The sequence below is a fragment of the Cherax quadricarinatus genome, chromosome 1 (assembly GCF_038502225.1).
Source record: "Cherax quadricarinatus isolate ZL_2023a chromosome 1, ASM3850222v1, whole genome shotgun sequence".
Lineage (NCBI taxonomy): Eukaryota > Metazoa > Arthropoda > Malacostraca > Decapoda > Parastacidae > Cherax > Cherax quadricarinatus.
In genome coordinates this window covers 13286024-13307042 of record NC_091292.1, presented here as the reverse complement: position 1 = coordinate 13307042, position 21019 = coordinate 13286024, and the positions used below count along the sequence as shown (strand labels likewise).

Sequence of the window (21019 nt, the reverse complement as noted above, 5' to 3'; positions counted from 1 at the left end):
TGCTATCCTATTCTCAGTCTTACTCTTAATTCTTTCAATAACAACTCTACCATACACTTTACCAGGTATACTCAACAGACTTATCCCCCTATAATTTTTGCACTCTCTTTTGTCCCCTTTGCCTTTATACAAAGGAACTATGCATGCTCTCTGCCAATCCCTAGGTACCTTACCCTCTTCCATACATTTATTAAATAATAGCACCAACCACTCCAAAACTATATCCCCACCTGCTTTTAACATTTCTATCTTTATCCCATCAATCCCGGCTGCCTTACCCCCTTTCGTTTTACCTACTGCCTCACGAACTTCCCCAACACTCACAATTGGCTCTTCCTCACTCCTACAAGATGTTATTTCTCCTTGCTCTATACACGAAATCACAGCTTCCCTATCTTCATCAACATTTAACAATTCCTCAAAATATTCCCTCCATCTTCCCAATACCTCTAACTCTCCATTTAATAACTCTCCTCTCCTATTTTTAACTGACAAATCCATTTGTTCTCTAGGCTTCTTTAACTTGTTAATCTCACTCCAAAACTTTTTCTTATTTTCAACAAAATTTGTTGATAACATCTCACCCACTCTCTCATTTGCTCTTTTTACATTGCTTCACCACTCTCATAACCTCTCTCTTTTTCTCCATACACTCTTCCCTCCTTGCCTCACTTATACTTTGTAAAAACTTCTCATATGCTAACTTTTTCCCCCTTACTACTCTCTTTACATCATCATTCCACCAATCGCTCCTCTTCCCTCCTGCACCCACTTTCCTGTAACCACAAACTTCTGCTGTACACTCTAACACTACATTTTTAAACCTACCCCGTACCTCTTCGACCCTATTGCCTATGCTCTCATTAGCCCATCTATCCTCCAATAGCTGTTTATATCTTACCCTAACTGCCTCCACTTTTAGTTTATAAACCTTCACCTCTCTCTTCCCTGAAGCTTCTATTCTCCTTGTATCCCATCTACCTTTTACTCTCAGTGTAGCTACAACTAGAAAGTGATCTGATATATCTGTGGCCCCTCTATAAACATGTACATCCTGAAGTCTACTCAACAGTCTTTTATCTACCAATACATAATCCAACAAACTACTGTCATTTTGCCCTACATCATATCTTGTATACTTATTTATCCTCTTTTTCTTAAAATATTTATTACCTATAACTAAACCCCTTTCTATACAAAGTTCAATCAAAGGGCTCCCAGTATCATTTACACCTGGCACCCCAAACTTACCTACCACACCCTCTCTAAAAGTTTCTCCTACTTTAGCATTCAGGTCCCCTACCACAATTACTCTCTCACTTGGTTCAAAGGCTCCTATACATTCACTTAACATCTCCCAAAATCAATCTCTCTCTTCTCTACATTCCTCTCTTCTCCAGGTGCATACACACTTATTATGACCCACTTTTCGCATCCAACCTTTACTTTAATCCACATAATCCTTGAATTTACACATTAATATTCTCTTTTCTCCTTCTATAACTGATCCTTCAACATTATTGCTACCCCTTCCTTAGCTCCAACTCTCTCAGATACTACAGATTTAATCCCATTTATTTCCCCCCACCGAAACTCCCCTAACCACTTCAGCTTTGTTTCACTTAGGGCCAGGACATCCAACTTGTTTTCATTCATAACATCAGCAATCATCTGTTTCTTGTCATCCGCACTACATCCACGCACATTCAAGCAACCCAGTTTTATAAAGTTTTTCTTCTTCTGTTTTTCAGTAAATGTTTACAGGAGAAGGGGTTACTAGCCCATTGCTCCCGGCATTTTAGTCGCCTCATACGACACGCATGGCTTACGGAGGAAAGATTCTTTTCCACTTCTTCATGGGCAATAGAAGAAATAATGAAGAACAAGAGCTATTTAGAAAAAGGAGAAAAACCTAGCTGTATGTATATATATATGTGCATGTGCGTGTCTGTGAAGTGTGACCAAATGTAAGTAGGAGTAGCAAGATATCCCTGTTATCTAGCATGTTTATGAGACAGGAAAAGACACCAGCAATCCTACCATCATGTAAAACAGTTACAGGTTTCTGTTTCACGGTCATCTGGCAGGACAGTAGTACATCCCTGGGTGGTTGCTGTCTACCAACCTACTACCTGTCTTCATGCGAGTTATTACTGAGCATACCAGGTAAAGTGCGTTGTAGTTATTATTGAAAGAATTAACCCTTTCAGGGTCCAAGGCCCAAATCTGGAGTCACGCACCAGTGTCCAAGAATTTTCAAAAAAAAAATTTGTTATTTTTTCTTATGAAATCGTAGAGAATCTTTTTGTGAAGGTAATAAAACAAAAAGTACGAAATTTGGTGGAAAATTGACGAAATTATGCTCTCGCAAATTTTGATGTGTCAGCGATATTTACGAATCGGCGATTCTGCCGACTTTGACTCCCATTTTAGGCCAATTACATTATTCCAATCAACCAAATTATTAGCTATTTCACTAGTATTACTTCTATTCTATCGATTGAGCACAAGAAATCGCCAAGTCAACTGTTTCAACTACAAAATAAAGTGATCGGAAATTGTTAATTTGGCCAATTTAACACAAAGTTCAAAATATTCCAATTTCAAAATAGGGTCGAGAATAAACAATGTAGGCATTCCTGGCACTAAACTAACATTTCCTCTGTTCATTAGTCATGTTTTGAGGCTTTACAAATAAATTCCATTTTGATTTTTTATTCACATAATGAATTTTTATTCACACCAAAAAATAGAAGATTTACTGCTATGCAATACTGTAATAATTGTATAAATATCATCACCATATTTGTGAATGTATATTAGACCCACCAGCTGACGTGTATTAGACGTGTGAGGTCGTTTGTTTACTCTTGAATATCGGCAAAAATTTAACATTTCTGCTACTTTGAGCTCAGTTTCAAGCCATTTCCAGTGCTAAAACCAATCAAAATCATCTCTATTTCTGTAATATGTCTTCCATTCTATCAAATGAGACCAAGAAATCGCAAATACAACTATAAAAAACATACGAAAAAACACTGCAAAGTTGCTGTTTTAATCAAAAAATCATGATTTCAGTTTTTTTCTCTCATTATACACAGTGTGCTGCAGGATCTGTTTTATGTGGTGCACACATACCACATAGATGTATTCTCTCATATCTAGGCCCAAATGTACCACTCACAGTTTATCAGAGTGAGCTGAGCTCATGGCGTAGATCTACGGTTTGGACACTCACCATAAAGCCGTAGATCTACGGGACGGACCCTGAAAGGGTTAAGGGTAAGACTGAGAACATGATTGCTGATGAACAAGGTGGATTTAGGAAGAGCAGATGTGTGGACCAAGTTTACACTAAAGCATACAAGTGAACAATATTTAAATAAAGGCAAGTTTTCATTGCATTCATGGATTTAGAAAAGACATAGGATGGGGTGGATAGGGAAGCACTGTGGTAGATGTTTCAAGTGTATGGAATAGGTGGTAGGTTATTAAAAGCAGTTAAGAGATTTTATAAGGGTAGTGAGACTCAGGATAGAGTATGCAGGAGGGGAATTATTTTCCAGTAAAAGGAGGACTTAGACAGGGAGGCATAATGTCACAATGGTTGTTTAACATATTTATAGATGGGTATGTAAAACAAGTAAATGGTAGGATGCTGGGGAAAGAGGTATGGGATTAAAATATACAGAATCTAATACAAAGAGGAAATTGTTACAGTTGCTTTTTGCTAATGACTGTGCTTTTGGGAGATTCTAAAGAGAAGTTGCAAAAGTTGGTGAATGAATCTGAGAGGGTATATAAAAGAAGGAAATTAAAAGTGAACATAGGAAAGAGAAAGGTCATGAGGGTAACAAATGTCTCATGACAATATTGACTACCTCTGACTAAATTTCTAAGTGTCAAGCTCCTGAACCATCACCTGTGCACCTGTATCATGTGCTTAGAATTCAATCTACAGAATAATGAGTGCTCTAGTAAGAATACCCTCTTAATTATTACATTCATGATGATTAATAGTGCAAATGTACTTACCCAAAAGATGCGTCCAAATGTTCCCGGTTTCTGTGTGAATTCGGAATATAGATTTAAAGCAGGCAGAAAACGATGGAAGTGGCGGCCTGTGGAGTAAGAGAAAATTGTAAATAATGATGGTTACTAAAAAAGTCTCACTCCTCATGCACTCTCCCCTTGACAAAACTATAATTTCTGGATAATTGCTTAGCTAATCTTTCTATATGAACAGACTGAATTGTCACTGTTAATCAAGTAACATTTTTATGATTAATAGCCAAAAGCACGATTTGAATTCTTAGTATCACTATTTTCTGCAAAAGCAAGAATTTAAGGAAAAATGTCAAAATATCTAGGAAACAGGTCAGGCAAATTGAGGAACACTGTAGCTTTAAAATCATAAATTACCATCACTGTCTTTTCTGGAACTACTGTAATTAGTGTATCTTATGAAAAAAAAAAAAAAAAAGACATTCAAAACTTACTGAACAAAACGTCCTGAAAGAACCTTACAAAGTACAGTAGTAAACCCTTCATTTAATGGATTAATGGTGAGGAATAGTGAATGACTGATAATGAAAACTGAGGAAAAAAAAAATGAAACTGCTGAGTTGTGATCATAACAATAACTGAATTGCGTAACCAGTGATCCAGGTCCATCATTTCTGCTTCAATAGATTCTGCAGATTATGTCCTGTATTTCTGAAGTCTGTTATACCAACATCTATTAAATCAAAAGCTTACTGTATATAAAAATCTTTGTAGAACAACATGTAATGATTTCAGAAGCAATGTTTGCCATTGAATCAAAATATTTTATTGTTATTGAACTTCCACACCCAGTAAACTGATGCCATTTCCAAATGTGTAGAATATCTACAACATTAAAAAGGTGTCCAGTGACAAATGCAAAATTACTTAAAATCTACAGTACAGTACATAAAGAAAATGCTGGCCTACCTATGCCAATGGTGTAGATAATCATTGTCTTGGAGCCATTTGGGTAATTTTGAAAAAGGTTGAGTTTTCCAGCTAGCTACCTCCTCCCACACTTTGTGTACTAACTCTTCAGCTGTCTCAAAGGCACTCTGAGCCATGGAGCTGAGCACCAGGTCGTCATCATGGCTCTCTCTATTGACAACTCTGTGCCGCAACTCCTCTTCCTGAAAGAAAATTATGATACAACCTATCCTTGTATTACCATATTACCTACCCATTATGCAGCACTAGCTAGCACTCTCAAGTTATAAGATCATATAGTATAAATGTATGACTGGATGAAGGGTAAACTAAAAAAAACATAACCCATTCTTTGTGCATGTGTCCCCATGTGACTCTCCAGGAGGATAGTTGTCTTATTCCAAGTTAAGCAACATCAGTGAGGCTATAGCATAACATATTTAAGTGATTAGTTACAGCTTTCAAACTGATCACCGTGAGACAATGCTCTGTGTTATTTGCCTGGGGCAAACAAGAAAATATAATAAAATAAAAGAATAATTTAACAATTAAACCAGGATCCCAGGCATGGGTAATCCCAGCTGACTGCTGTAAGGGCCAATGCCATTAATTCAGGTTTTCCCAAGGCAACAACCAGTTGCTGCCTTTAATCAATTGGAGTTTATATCAGGCCAGCTTTCACCATTCTCAACCTTTAATTTTATTTTTAGACAATATGAAAACATATCATTAATAACTTTCCAAAGTTTAATTACAAGGATACAAGTCAACACAGACATGAGTGTACAGTATTTACAGTATAAACTGTTAAAAATAGACCACATCAAGGGCAATGTTGTCTACTCTTTACTTTTCTGTTAGCAGAACTAAAAAAATCAACTGTCAGGATGAGCGTGCATGATTACATTACCATCTCGTTCACTGCACACTCCTCTGTTAGTTTTATCACTTTTTAAACACACTAGCTGTCTCCCACCTAAAAAAGGAAATGTTCATCATCATTCACCAATCAATAGCATGTTTTGCCAGAAGTGTGCAAACACCACAGCACCAATGAACGTACAATCTGCAATATCCCCACCCCCTCTTTGTGGTGCAAGCATTGTACTTAACACCTCCAGGACATACTGTTGATTGGTTACAAGATTTTTCCTACTCCCACTGCCTGGCCCTGGGTCAGGCATGCCTGGTTAACCAGACTGTTGCTGCTAATGGACTGCTTACCCACATGTTCAGCATAGCCTGGTTGATCCAATACTCAGAGGAGGTACTTGTTCAAGACTTCTACACCTGTTCCAGTAGTTTCTGATATCTTCTGATAAGAGGTTAAAGAGTCTGGGACTACAGATGTTGATACAATGCTTTCTTAGTGCTCACAAAGCCCCTGCTCTTCATTGGGTTTACTGGACATTTTCTTGTCATGGCAATGCACATTTGGGACTAGGCCCTCAAATACTTTCCACATATACATTATATATCATGTATTCCTCTCTTCCAACTTGAAGTCTGGCTAATCAGTTTTCTCAAACCCCTTCACACTTCAACAGTACATTAAGCCATAAAATCAACTTTCCTCCAATTACTCCAATGTAACAAGCTTACACAGGCCTGCTAGATGCTCAAACCCCTATCACTCAAAGCCTCCTTTCCTCCACCTTTAACCCTTCCTGGAATAACCTATACCTACCTTCTTTTCATCCCAGATTTATACAGTGTGTTCATCCTGTTCTCTTCCATCCTCTCTAAATGTCCAAACTGCCTCAACAACACATCCTCAACCCTCTGAATTATAACTTTGGTAACCCCACATTGTCTTCTAATTTTTAAATTCAGAATACTCCATGATATTCACATCACACATTGCTCAAAAAAAGATGATAGCACCACCTCTAGCCTCCTCCTCACTGCAACGTTTAACCATCTGACATTCCATCATGTAGAACCAAGTCAATGACGCCAGGGTCCATCTATGACATAAGCTCAGCTCACTCATAAGTTGTGAACTGTAAATTTTGGCCTAGATATGAGTGTGGGTCTGTGCAGTGTGTGTGAACAGTATAAAAAAAAAAAATCCTGCCTCATGCAGTGCATGGGAAAAGCAAAACTCTCACCTTATGTTTAGTTTAAAATAGCAACTTTAAGGTGTTTTCTAGGATGGTTTTATTAGCTGCTTCTTAACCCCTTGACTGTCGCAACTCCAAATCCTGAGGCATCTCAGGGTGTCGAAAAAAAAAAATTCTTATGAAATGATAGAGAATCTTTTCCCGATGGTAATGACACCAAAAGAACGAAATCTGACGGAAAACTTATGGAATTACGCTCTTGCGAAGTTAGCGATCTCGGTGATATTTATGAATTGGGGATTTCGCCCACTATGAGCCCTACTTTCGGCTAATTCGATTGTTCCAGTCGACCAAAGTCGTAGCTATTTCTTTAGAACTCCATTTGTTCTATCAACCGAGTACAAGAAACTGCCCATTTACCGATTTCAACTACCCAATAACGTGGTCAGAAATTTGCTATTTGGCCAATTTCAAGCAAATTAACACTAAAGCCAATTTCAAAATAGGATCCAGAATGAACAATGCAGACATTCTTTGTTCTAAAATAACATTTTCTCTGTTCATCAGTCACATCTCCAGGCCCCTCTGATATTACTCTTGCTTTCTATTTTGAATTTTTATTCAAACAAAACATAGATTTACTTTTATGCAGACTACTGCAATATTGTAATAATTGTATAAATAATGTCAACCCATTATGACTGCATATTAGAATGGCTAGTTGGACATTTACTGAACAATGACATCATTTGCTTACTTTTGAACAAAGGCAAAAATCAAACATTTCCCCTACTTTGAGCTCCATTTCAAGGTTCTTTTCATAGTAAAACCAATCAAAATCTATTTCTATAATATGTTTTCCATTCTATCAAAGGAGACCAAGAAAATGAGAATACAATCATAAATACAGGTACCATCCAACTAACGACCGAATTTGGTTCCGAGAAACCGGTCGTAAGTAGAACCTTACTACTGAATATCAACATCACATTTTTGTAATGACTATTTTATTGTTTTATTTTGGTTTTTCATTTTTTATTTTACTTTTTATGCTGTTAGTACTGTATTTTATACTGTAAGGTTTAGGATAAACACAGTGTACAACACAAATAGCTGTTTATTTCCCAGAAATTTGGCATAGAAAACAAGGTCCTAAGTCGAATGGTCGTATGTCGAGCAGGTTGTAAGTCGGATGGTAGGTGTACTATATGAAAATACAACACAAAGTCGGCATTTTAATCCAAAAACATGGTTGGAGTTTTTTTTTTTTCTCATTATGCACTGCGTGCTGCAGGATTTTTTTTATATGGTGCACACTGACCACACAGACCCATTCTCTCACATGTGGGCCTACCAGCTTTCTCCTGCTTGATTTGAAAGCCGCTAGAATTTTTGAGTATATATACGTCAAACACTGGCTCGTAAAACGTATGTATACGACCAAAACAGTCAAAGGGTTAATATTTTATTGAATGGACTACATACTACTGAAATAAATATGATTTTAGTTGGTTGCAGGGCTGAAATAAGCTTGAAATCAGCCTCAAAGTAGCAAAAATATTCAGTTTTTGTCAATATTCCTGAAGATGGGTAACACCTCCCAACATCCTCTCCATTTTTATGGATTTTTACTAGAACTGATTTAATTATTGGGATACTGAAAACCATGACAAATCATTCCTGGTTATACAATATTTTTTTTTGTTTTTGTGAATTCAAAATGAAAGTCAAGTGTAATATAGGAGAGCCTGAAGCGATTATGACAGAGGAATTGTGGGTTTAGTGCCTGGAATGAATATGTTTATTTTTTACTTTTTAAATTGGATTTTTTTAAGCAAAATTGCTGATGCATAAGTAAGCCCAAATCTCTAACTTTGAACCTGCGCAATGCCATGAGTTTTTCCACTAAATTTCATATTTTTGGTGCCATTACCTCTGGAAAAGATTCTCTATCAGTGTCTAGATTGTCTCTACATAGGTTATTTTTACATAATTTTGAATGACAATGGAGTGCCACCAGTCGGTGTGGGGCAGAGCACATAGGTATGCTAGCAATAACTTCTTCAAAGTCAAATGAAATCAGATATATAACTTGTTTGGGTTGTCATCTTTTGTCTGTTTAACAGTTCACTGAACAAGAGTCTTACTATGTTCTCAATATTTTGTTAACTTCATTGTTCTCACCAGTGAAAGTTCTACCTTCCTTCTACAAGAGCCCAAATAATGAAGGTGGATTTTTGCCTTGGATTTACAGTGTAGAAATATTAATAAAGAATATGTATTAAGTCTTTAGAACATCAAACTGTCTAATGTTAGAAACACTGCAAACAGTAGCCAAGAATTTTTACTTAAAGCATAAGCAAAATATATTCCATGCAAGATCATTATTATTCGTCAATGTAACTACAAGGGTATTATTCCCCATCTAGGTTATGAAATTTGTTGATGTAAGACAACTTTGTCAATCTTTATAGGCTGCTTTTGTCCAATTTAACTCAAGGCTTAATCAGTGTTTGCTACTTCTTCCATTTTAGATATCAAACTGAAATACTGTAACTAAGTAAGATCATGTTTAGTGCCAAGTATATATGATTTTCAAAACGGTACAGTTTTCAACTTCACAGGTGAGAACTATTACTTACTATACTAGTGAGAATTAATATTCCATTTCACAGATGGTAATTAATGTTCATTTCACGGGTGAGAATTAGCCTTTCAACCATGTCCACTGTACTAGTATGAACAATTTATCATGCCTTCAAATACACAACCTGTTAATATTTTTGACCTTGGTTTCCCTATTTCAGTCAACTAAAACCTCTTCATACCTTAGAAAAAAAAATCCAAGACCATGCAGGTCCTAGCAGTGCATCATGGGGGTAACATTGCCTATCTATCTAGCATAAGTAAATAATGAAACCAGGACCTGTTGCTCCACCACCAGCTTTTTTACCAGGAAAATTCAACCAAAAAGCACACTATGTAGATTTAACCTAGGATAACCAAGTAGTCACTGACTTACTTCCAAATTCCACAAGTATTACACCTTGAAACAATTGTAATACCATAAGATTTCCTTGTAAATACTGGAAGGCACACAGGTGCTATGGACACAAAAGCTACATTATGTTTATATAACCCAGGATATTCCCTCAAATCTATGGTAAACAAATACACGTAACAACCAAATAGTCCAACAATGCAACTTATTTCTGTGTTTTAAAGAATATTACACCTTGAAGCAACTGTAATATCAGAGGCATTCCTTGTACATAGTGTTAGAAGGCTAAAGCAGTAAAAAAGTGGAAAACAAAAAAATATTTGCTCCAATTTATACTGTATAATCCAAGTGGAGAATAGATAGGCTCTGCATTTCCCCATGTTTGAATTACTAAAGCACCTTGAGTCACATTAATATCACATGAAACTAGTGTACAGTGTTAAACGTGAAAAAGTGAAAAGAAATCATAGAATGAATTGTAAAACTTAAATATCACTGGTGCACTTACATGCTGTTGCTGACAAGTGATCCTTTTATTGCAAACTTCAAAACCACAAAGTCATAGCTTTTCTAGCTTATTTTTATCTTATTTTATTCATAAACATGTACTCTTAATCTGTAAAATCAAAATTATTTTTTCAAAATTTTGCCCCTTGCACAGGAATTTTAATTTCTGGGTATGCCAGTTAAGGGGTTAATACTAATTTTACAAATGGGAATTTAATACCCATTTCATGAGCGAGAGTTACCCTTTCACCATTTCCCATGTAGATCTACATCACTGATGCCAGTATCACTCATGAAGATCTATGTTTTAAGCACAGGTATCTCAAATATAGGAGAGGCCTGGAGAAGTGATTAATGAACAATGAAAGGAAAAGGTTGTTTTAGTGGCTGGAATGTTTAGTGTTAAACTGGATTTCAAATTTAAGTAAAACTGATCAATTACCAATCTGTGCACATTATAGGGTAGTTCTGATAGTTAAATGAGTGATTTCTTGCAGTCAATAAAAGAGAAGGCATGCTAGTAAAACAGTTTTGAATTGGGTAGAACTGGGCAATGGAACTGTCTTAAAACAGCATTCAAAGTGGGTTAAAAATCACTGATTTGTAAACTGCACCCAGAATGACAACTTTGTTCCTGCATATTTTCATAATTTTCCCATTTTTGGCATCTTTACATTCAGAAAAATATTCTCTACCATTTCACAAAAAAAAATTAAATTGTGACACCATTAGCACTTTTCATAACGGGGTTTGCAACAGTGAATGGGTTAGTACTCATTCCATGAGTGGAAATTAATATTCATTTCATGAGTTGAAATTGATACTTACTTAAAAAAAATTAAAATTTCCTTGTAAAGCTTACACTGTTTGGTTTACATGTTGTAAAATGTTAATTACAAAGGCCACTAGCATGCCTAGGCATTTTGGGCAGAATAATACTAATTCTTACTCTAGTGATATAAGTCATGGAGCAGTACATTTGAACATACATTATTAGATAAATACATAATTAGATACATACCTAGCTAGGTACATACATAATTAGATTTACATAATTAGATACATACCCAGCCAGGCACATAATTAGATTTACAATATTGAGGTAGTAAGAGTCATATAATAATATTAATATTACAAATGGTAAATTTAGCAATGGGGTTGGATTTGTCTGTTTCTATTAAAGCTTATAGTATATTGGAAGTGTGTCTTAGGTGGTCTTAGGACTAACTCAAGATTTAAGAGGCAATAACTATATTAGGAATTTTATGTTTACAGTTATTTGGGCGGATGTAAGTATAAATTAGGGGGAATTACAGACAACGAGAATAGGACTATGTTGTTTTGGTTGTGTTCATGATACAAAAAAGAAATTAAGGTGATTTTAATTTCATTGGTTAGCTAATGATGGGGTGTGTTAGGGAAGAGATGTTTTTTGACAGTAGTTTTGAAAATGGCGATCGAGTCTGCAGTTCTAGAGTTTTCAGGTAGGGAGTTCCAGATTTTAGGCCCTTTTATGTACATCGAATTTTTGTAGAGGTCTAGCCGGATACGAGGAATGTCATACAGATTTTTGTGTCTCGCATTATGTCTATGGGTCCTGTTGCAACTATCAAGAAAGTGTTTTAGTTCAGGGCTAATATCAGAATTTATGGTTCTGTAAATGTAGGTTGCACAGTAGGTGTGCATATTCTGTACAGTGAGTAAGTTTAGGTCTTTGAAGAGTGGGGGTTGTGTTGCCTAGAACTGGATTGCGAGGAAGAATTAAAACTCATTTCATGAGAGGGAATGGTCAAGTGTGTAGCACCTGCTTCACGTAAGCTAGTATACCTAATGGAGTGCTATTGCTTTTATGGTGATTACAATGACTTTGTAATCAATCTCTAGTGCATTTGTAGTCACTTGAGCAGCCGTGTCTACCATTTTGGCAGTCATGCACACCATTTGCATCGTGAGTCATAAAGATGTAAAGTAAAAAACCTATAAAAGTACTGTATTATGAGACAGACGTCTTTAGAATATACGAATCACTGCATGGCAAAAAAAAAAAAAAAAAAAAAAAAAAAAAAAAAACCAAGTTCCAAATTCAATGGAGAAAAACTCAGGCATGGGGGAGAGCACAGCTACGAAGCTAGTTACCATACATTTTTATTGGGCTGTGAGCCTAAATTTACAGATGAAGTACACAATACATCTACACATTCCCACAGACAAAACATGAAGAAATCAATTTGATCTAGCCCAAGGAAGTAGAAAAACTCTTGGAACTCATCAAAGGCATTCACTAACCCAGATTTTGGACAATGTTGTACTTATTCTTTTCTGCAGTATGCCTCATACAAAAGTAATAAAAATCATTATTATTTAGAGCATCATTAACTGAACTTGTATATATATATATAGTATATGAAACAACAGCTAGTTTGACTCTTTGCTTACATTACTTATGCTAAATAGCTTAAATCTGAATGTGACATTCTTACCATATGTAGAAGGCCACACACAAAAGACAAATTAAAGTTAAACTTTCATGTCTTCCCTCTCACATTGGCCTTTGGAAGCATAGGAAAGGTAATGCTTTAACTAAATTAGCATTAATAAGAGAACTTCAAATACAAATTTGATTTCTCAAAAAAATATGAAGTTTAAAATCAGTTAGAAAATAACTATCAAAAAAGTTTGAAGAACCAACAGACCCCTGGCAGTCTTCAAGCTGGCACTGGACAAGCACCTAAAGTCGGTTCCTGACCAGCCGGGCTGTGGCTTGTACGTTGGTTTGCGTGCAGCCAGCAGCAACAGCCTGGTTGATCAGGCTCTGATCCACCAGGAGGCCTGGTCACAGACCGGGCCGCGGGGGCGTTGACCCCTGGAACTCTCTCCAGGTAAACTCCAGGTAAACACTACAAATAGGAACAGTAGATCTAATGAAATGTTTCAAGTAAAACATGCTTATGGATAAAGTAGCAATGTCTATAGGCTAAAAGACATTGCCACTGCTAGACTAAAGCTATAAATATCCACTGCAGATCAACTGGTATATCCCATGAAATGTAGTGTATGGACAGAGACAGGTTATACACAAGGACATTATATTTTTGTGTCAGAACATCCAACCAATTCAAGACATGTACGAACACATCCTACATGAAATGGCAAATTACTTCAGTGTTACTGAAAAGATATAGAAATCTTTAAATTTTATCCTCACTTTGCACCAGCTTCATGAACAAACTTCCTACTTGATAAGACTGTAGCCTATTAAGCGATCAATGTTCATTGTGGTAATGACAAGTTTTTTTGAGACTAAAATTTGTATTTACAAAGGTACTGCATTAAGTAAAAATTACCTGTGAGTGTATAAATAACTGTACCTACGAGGTCAGAGACTCATTGTGACCTCTGTAATAATTTTTATGGGTGGGTGAGCTACTGCTGTTTATTGTGGGTACACAAACATCTGCACTGATGTTACAAAGTAGTGTTTCATTGCATATTATATAATGTTCATACAATAAAAATGAAAATTAACTTATCAATTTTTCAGAATTCTGAAATAAAATTTGTACAGTTATCATTATTATTGGTAGTAGTAGTAATGTACAGTACATTACTGTATTGTTTCAAATATGCAGTTTTGTGCAAGAGGTGCTGTATAGCCCTTGTGGCTTAGCGCTTCTTTTTGATTATAATAATAATGTGCAAGAGGTAAACAGTATCACTGGCATATGTTTGACCATCAAAATGGTGAATGCTCCTGTGTGACTTTACATAAGAATAGGATATTTTATAAGAACCTACATGCTGCTCATATTAGTTTTACAATTATCACAGTAGAGAAACCCAGCTGTGCATTACTCACAGAGAATGCTGGCACTTAACATAAGAGATTCCTCCTTTGACAAGTTCTGAGTCAAAATTCTATGTTAGCAAACTATTCTAGTGTTAATACCTACAGGTCACTTTGACTTTTTAGGGTTATCCTAGGTAATTTACACGTTACTATGTATGATGATTTGTGTAATTGTATTTATGTGTACTAACTGCAGTAGACTCACTAACTCATACTAGGCAGGTTTTTCTCAAAGCTACCGAAGGTGGTAACTTTATTTAGACAGGTACACACAAGTACAATTATTGTATATATTTCAAATTACCTAAGTTACTTATTTCCACTGGGACAGATGTAATCACTTGGCTATAAGAAATACTGTCGTTATCATAGGGTGTTAAAAGCCACAAAAGTGACTGTCCACGAATATGGTACAATTATGATATTCAGGGAGCAACTTGACTACATACTCATTCAGCACTATAAAAAATGTACAAAATACACAGACAAGGGGAAAAATCAACAAAAATACTAAACATTATCCTACGAAGTCAAAACAGCAGGCATCAATTAAAAATATTATCACAAATACGGTGTAAGAACTGGTGAAAACTATCAGGATTCCTGTTAGTACCTATGATGGTGGTTATTTCTACCATTTTTAGCAGGTCTGAGTGGCACAAGCAGGAAACACACTATGTTTTACTGGTATAGTTGCGTCACAGACACCACATATATAGCTCTTTACTCTCTCACCTCTTTGGCATCAATGAGGGACTCGTCCTCTGGGGTGCCTGGGAGTGGGCAGCCTTCACTCTCGTCGTCACCGGGAACATCCTCCTCCAGTAACCTAGTAAACTCAGGAAACAAGTCAGTTTCTAACGTGGCATCATCATCGTCGGCAAAGTCCTTGTCAATGGTGTTCCCTAAAGTTCTCCTCCGGACTTCGATTTTAGTGCCTAAAATCTCATCAAACCCACTCATACTGGCGTCCAATCGTCACTTGGAGGTCCAAGTGCTCAGCTGAGGTTTACTGACTCATGTAGAAGCAGAGATACACTTAAAACCATAAGAGGTTACGACGCAGTGCCACGTACAGCTGTGACTACCACCACGACATCAGCTGACTGGTCCTCCAGCCTCGCTGCTCCACAACCTACACCTTCCACACACTACCAACACTCTATTTATTATTACTCTTTCTCGTTTTTTTAAAGCAAAGCGAACAATCGTATGGCAAATTGCTTAATTTGATCGTGAGGCAAAGGATTTTATGTTTCGTCTGTTGTTAGTATGAACTATTCGGAGCCTTTGGTAAGACAAGGAAAATTATATATGTTTGCGAGGAATATGTCACTCAGGTCGAGCATACGGAATGGTTCTTTTCTGGTTTTATTACTAACTCTCTCTCTCTCTCTCTCTCTCTCTCTCTCTCTCTCTCTCTCTCTCTCTCTCTCTCTCTCTCTCTCTCTCTCTCTCTCTCTCTCTCTCTCTCTCTCTCTCTCTCTCTCTCTCTCTCTCTCTCTCTCTCTCTCTGTCTGTCTGTCTGTCTCTCTCTCTCTGTCTGTCTGTCTGTCTCTCTCTCTCTCTCTCTGTCTGTCTGTCTCTCTCTCTCTCTCTCTCTCTCTCTCTCTCTCTCTCTCTCTCTCTCTCTCTCTCTCTCTCTCTCTCTCTCTCTCTCTCTCTCTCTCTCTCACACACACACACACACACACAGCGACCAGCGAAGAGGCGGGGCCAGGAGCTGTGAATCAACCCCTACAACCACATGTAGGTAAGTACATATAGTTAGTAAACACACTAGCAGGAAAAAGGCAATTATAATAAGGAGAGAACAGGTGCTAAAGAGATACCAGGAACTTTTGCTTCAGAGACTAGTAGAGCAATAAAATACCTTACAAGAGGAGAGAGGAAGTTCCTCAAAAACTGGAACTTAAATAAAAAAAAAATGTATGACAGAGAAGACGGGATGTTTCTGAAATTAGAGATAGGTAATAAAAAAATGGTAAAAGAAACACTTGTGTAGGTTGGTACTAAGAGCCATCCTCGGCCCCCGCACGCACACACACACACACACACACGCACACACACACACACACACATACACACACACACACACACACACACACACACACACACACACACACACACACACACACACACACACACACACACACACACACACACATACACACACACTAGAGTTTTATGACAAGGTGACAGAAGTAAGACAAGAGAGAGAGGGGTGGATCGACTGCATATTTTTGGACTGCAAGAAGGCCTTCGACACAGTTCCTCACAAGAGGTTACTACAAAAAGAATAATCACTAAATCCCATCCCTGGCAACACCCCCCCCCACTCTTCATAGACCTAAACTTACTCCCAGTTCAGTACATCCACACTTACTACTGTGCAATCTACATCTACAGGGCCTTAAACTCTAATATCAACCTTGACCTAAAACGCTTTCTTGATAGTTGTGACAGAACCCACAGGCATAACACCAGACACAAACATCTCTACGACATTCCCCGTGTCCGACTAAACCTTTACAAAAATTCATTGTATGTCAAAGGCCCTAAAATCTGGAATACCCTACCTGAGAACTCTAGAACTGCAGACACATTCATCACCTTCAAAACTACCATTAGAAAACATCTTATCTCCCTGATACACCCCGTCAACTAACTACACGAATACCACCTGGTGGTTCACAATTACACTCACTCACTCATTTGACCATAAACAGAAATATTAATCTCAATCTTAAAATAATGAATCCTGTGATACTCCAATACTGAAACTATGTACTGTGCCAAAACAAAAGCATTCACATTGCTAAACTCACAAACTAGTATTTAGTCACTTAGCCATAATACCAACTTACCTCATAATTTGTAATATTTTACAATTAAGAATAAAACTAAGTCTGCCCGAAATGCCTAGCCATGCTAAGCGTTCTAGTGGTACACTCTGTAATCACTATTTTACTACATGTAAACCACACAATAACCAAATTTCTGTAAAATCAACATTGTAATCCTTATAGAGAATAAACTTTGAATTTGAATTTGAATTTTAAAAAGCTAGAGGATCAGGCACACATAACAGGAAAGGCACTGCAATGGATCAGAGAATACCTGACAGGGAGGCAACAACGAGTCATGGTACGCGACGAGGTGTCAGAGTGGGCGCCTGTGACAAGCGGGGTTCCACAGGGGTCAGTCCTAGGACCTGTGCTGTTCTTGGTATATGTGAACGACATAACGGAAGGGATAGACTCAGAAGTGTCCTTGTTTGCAGATGATGAGAAGTTAATGAGAAGAATCAAATCGGATGAGGATCAGGCAGGACTACAAAGAGACCTGGACAGGCTACAAGCCTGGTCCAGCAACTGGCTCCTTGAATTTAACCCTGCCAAATGCAAAGTCATGAAGATTGGGGAAGGGCAAAGAAGACCGGAGACACAATATAGTTTAGATGGCCAAAGACTGCAAACCTCACTCAAGGAAAAAGATCTGGGGGTGAGTATAACACCGAACATATCTCCTGAGGCGCACATCAATCAGATAACTGCTGCAGCATACGGGCGCCTGGCAAACCTACGGATAGCATTCCGATACCTCAGTAGGGATTCGTTTAAGACTCTGTATACCATTTACGTCAGGCCCATACTGGAGTATGCAGCACCAGTTTGGAATCCACACCTAGTCAAGCAAGTCAAGAAATTAGAGAAAGTGCAAAGGTTTGCAACAAGACTAGTCCAAGAGCTACGGGGATTGTCCTACGAAGAAAGGTTGAGGGAAATCGGCCTGACGACACTGGAGGACAGGAGGGTCAGGGGAGACATGATAACGACATATAAAATACTGCGCGGAATAGACAAGGTGGAAAAAGACGGGATGTTCCAGAGAAGGGACACAGACACAAGAGGTCACAATTGGAAGTTGAAGACTCAGATGAATCAAAGGGATGTTAGGAAGTATTTCTTCAGTCATAGAGTAGTCAGGCCGTGGAATAGCCTAGAAAGTGACGTAGTGGAGGCGGGAACCATACATAGTTTTAAGGCGAGGTATGATAGAGCTCATGGGGCAGGGAGAGAGAGGACCTAGTAGCAATCAGCGAAGAGGCGGGGCTAGGAGCTGTGACTCGACCCCTGCAACCACAAATAGGTGAGTACAAATAGGTGAGTACACACACACACACACACACACACACACACACAAAGAAATATTTAATTGTACACCCCCACACACATACACTAACACACACGCACACACACACACACACACACACACACACACACACACACACACACACACACACACACATACACATACACATACACATACACATACACATACACATACACACACACACACACAATGTGCCTAGGACAAAATGGTAACTAACAACAGGCCTAGTGTCTACTTACTTACTTACTTACTAATCGACATGTGCCTAGGACAAAATGGTAACTAACACACACGCACACACACACACACATCAGGCGCATATAACAGGAAGGGCACTGCAATGGATCAGAGAATACCTGACAGGGAGGCAACAACGAGTCATGGTACGTAATGATGTATCACAGTGGGCACCTGTGACGAGCGGGGTCCCACAGGGGTCGGTCCTAGGACCAGTGCTATTTTTGGTATATGTGAACGACATGACGGAAGGGTTAGACTCAGAAGTGTCCCTGTTTGCAGATGATGTGAAGTTAATGAGGAGAATTAAATCTGATGAGGACCAGGCAGGACTTCAAAGAGACCTGGACAGACTGGACACCTGGTCCAGCAAATGGCTTCTCGAATTTAATCCTGCCAAATGCAAAGTCATGAAGATGGGGGAGGGGCACAGAAGACCACAGACAGAGTATAGGCTAGGTGGCCAAAGACTGCAAACCTCACTCAAGGAGAAAGATCTTGGGGTGAGTATAACACCGAGCATGTCTCCGGAAGCACACATCAATCAGATAACTGCTGCAGCATATGGGCGCCTGGCAAACCTGAGAACAGCATTCCGATACCTTAGTAAGGAATCATTCAAGACACTGTACACCGTGTATGTCAGGCCCATACTGGAGTATGCAGCACCTGTTTGGAACCCGCACTTGATAAAGCACGTCAAGAAACTAGAGAAAGTACAAAGGTTTGCGACAAGGTTAGTTCCAGAGCTAAGGGGAATGTCCTATGAGGAAAGATTAAGGGAAATCGGCCTGACCACACTGGAGGACAGGAGGGTCAGGGGAGACATGATAACGACATATAAAATACTGCGTGGAATATACAAGGTGGACAAAGACAGGATGTTCCAGGGAGGGGACACAGAAACAAGAGGCCACAATTGGAAGTTGAAGACACAAATGAGTCAGAGAGATAGTAGGAAGTATTTCTTCAGTCATAGAGTTGTAAGGCAGTGGAATAGCCTAGAAAATGACGTAGTGGAGGCAGGAACCATACACAGTTTTAAGACGAGGTTTGATAAAGCTCATGGAGCGGGGAGAGGGAGGGCCTAGTAGCAACCGGTGAAGAGGCGGGGCCAGGAGCTAGGACTCGACCCCTGCAACCACAAATAGGTGAGTACAAATAGGTGAGTACACACACACACACACACACACACACACACACACACACACACAAACACACACACACTCACACACACAAACACACACGCACACGCATATATAACAGGCCTAGTGTCTAATCGACATGTGCCTAGGACAAAATGGTAAATAACTAACACACCTACACACACACAAACACACACTCACACACACACACACACACACACACACACACACACACACACACACACACACACACACACACACACACACACACACACACACGCACACACACACACAATACTGCGTGGAATAGACAAGGTGGACAAGGACAGGATGTTCCAGGGAGGGGACACAGAAACAAGAGGCCACAATTGGAAGTTGAAGACACAAATGAGTCAGAGAGATAGTAGGAAGTATTTCTTCAGTCATAGAGTTGTAAGGCAGTGGAATAGCCTAGAAAATGACGTAGTGGAGGCAGGAACCATACACAGTTTTAAGACGAGGTTTGATAAAGCTCATGGAGCGGGGAGAGAGAGGGTCTAGTAGCAACCGGTGAAGAGGCGGGGCCAGGAGCTAGGACTCGACCCCTGCAACCACAAATAGGTGAGTACAAATAGGTGAGTACACACACACACAAATGAAAACCAGCATGGATTCATGGAAGGCAAATCCTGTGTCACAAACCTTCTGGAGTTTTATGACAAGGTAACAGAAGTAAGACACGAGAGAGAGGGGTGGGTTGATTGCATTTTCCTGGACTGCAGAAAGGCCTTTGACACAGTTCCTCACAAGAGATTAGTGCAGAAGCTGGAGGATCAGGCGCGTATAACAGGAAGGGCACTGCAATGGATCAGGGAATACCTGACAGGGAGGCAACAACGAGCCATGATACGTGAAGAGGTATCACAGTGGTCGCCTGTGACGAGCGGGGTCCCACAGGGGTCAGTTCTAGGACCAGTGCTAATTTTTATATATGCGAACATGATGGAAGGAATAGACTCTGAAGTGTCCCTATTCGCAGATGATGTGAAGTTGATGAGAAGAATTAAATCGGATGAGGATGAGGCAGGAC

General features: G+C 38.7%; 1 protein-coding gene across 1 annotated transcript in view; it reads right to left on the bottom strand.

Annotated features, from left to right (window-relative positions):
* AdipoR (adiponectin receptor) overlaps positions 1-15521 on the bottom strand; it is a gene marked incomplete in the record, with an annotated part of 28657 nt that extends 13136 nt beyond the window's left edge. The window contains 3 exon segments of the mRNA XM_070094903.1: positions 4036-4121; positions 4975-5177; positions 15128-15521. Of these exon segments, the coding sequence (XP_069951004.1) occupies positions 4036-4121; positions 4975-5177; positions 15128-15355 (517 nt within the window).
* Between the last annotated feature and the right edge of the window lie 5498 nt (positions 15522-21019).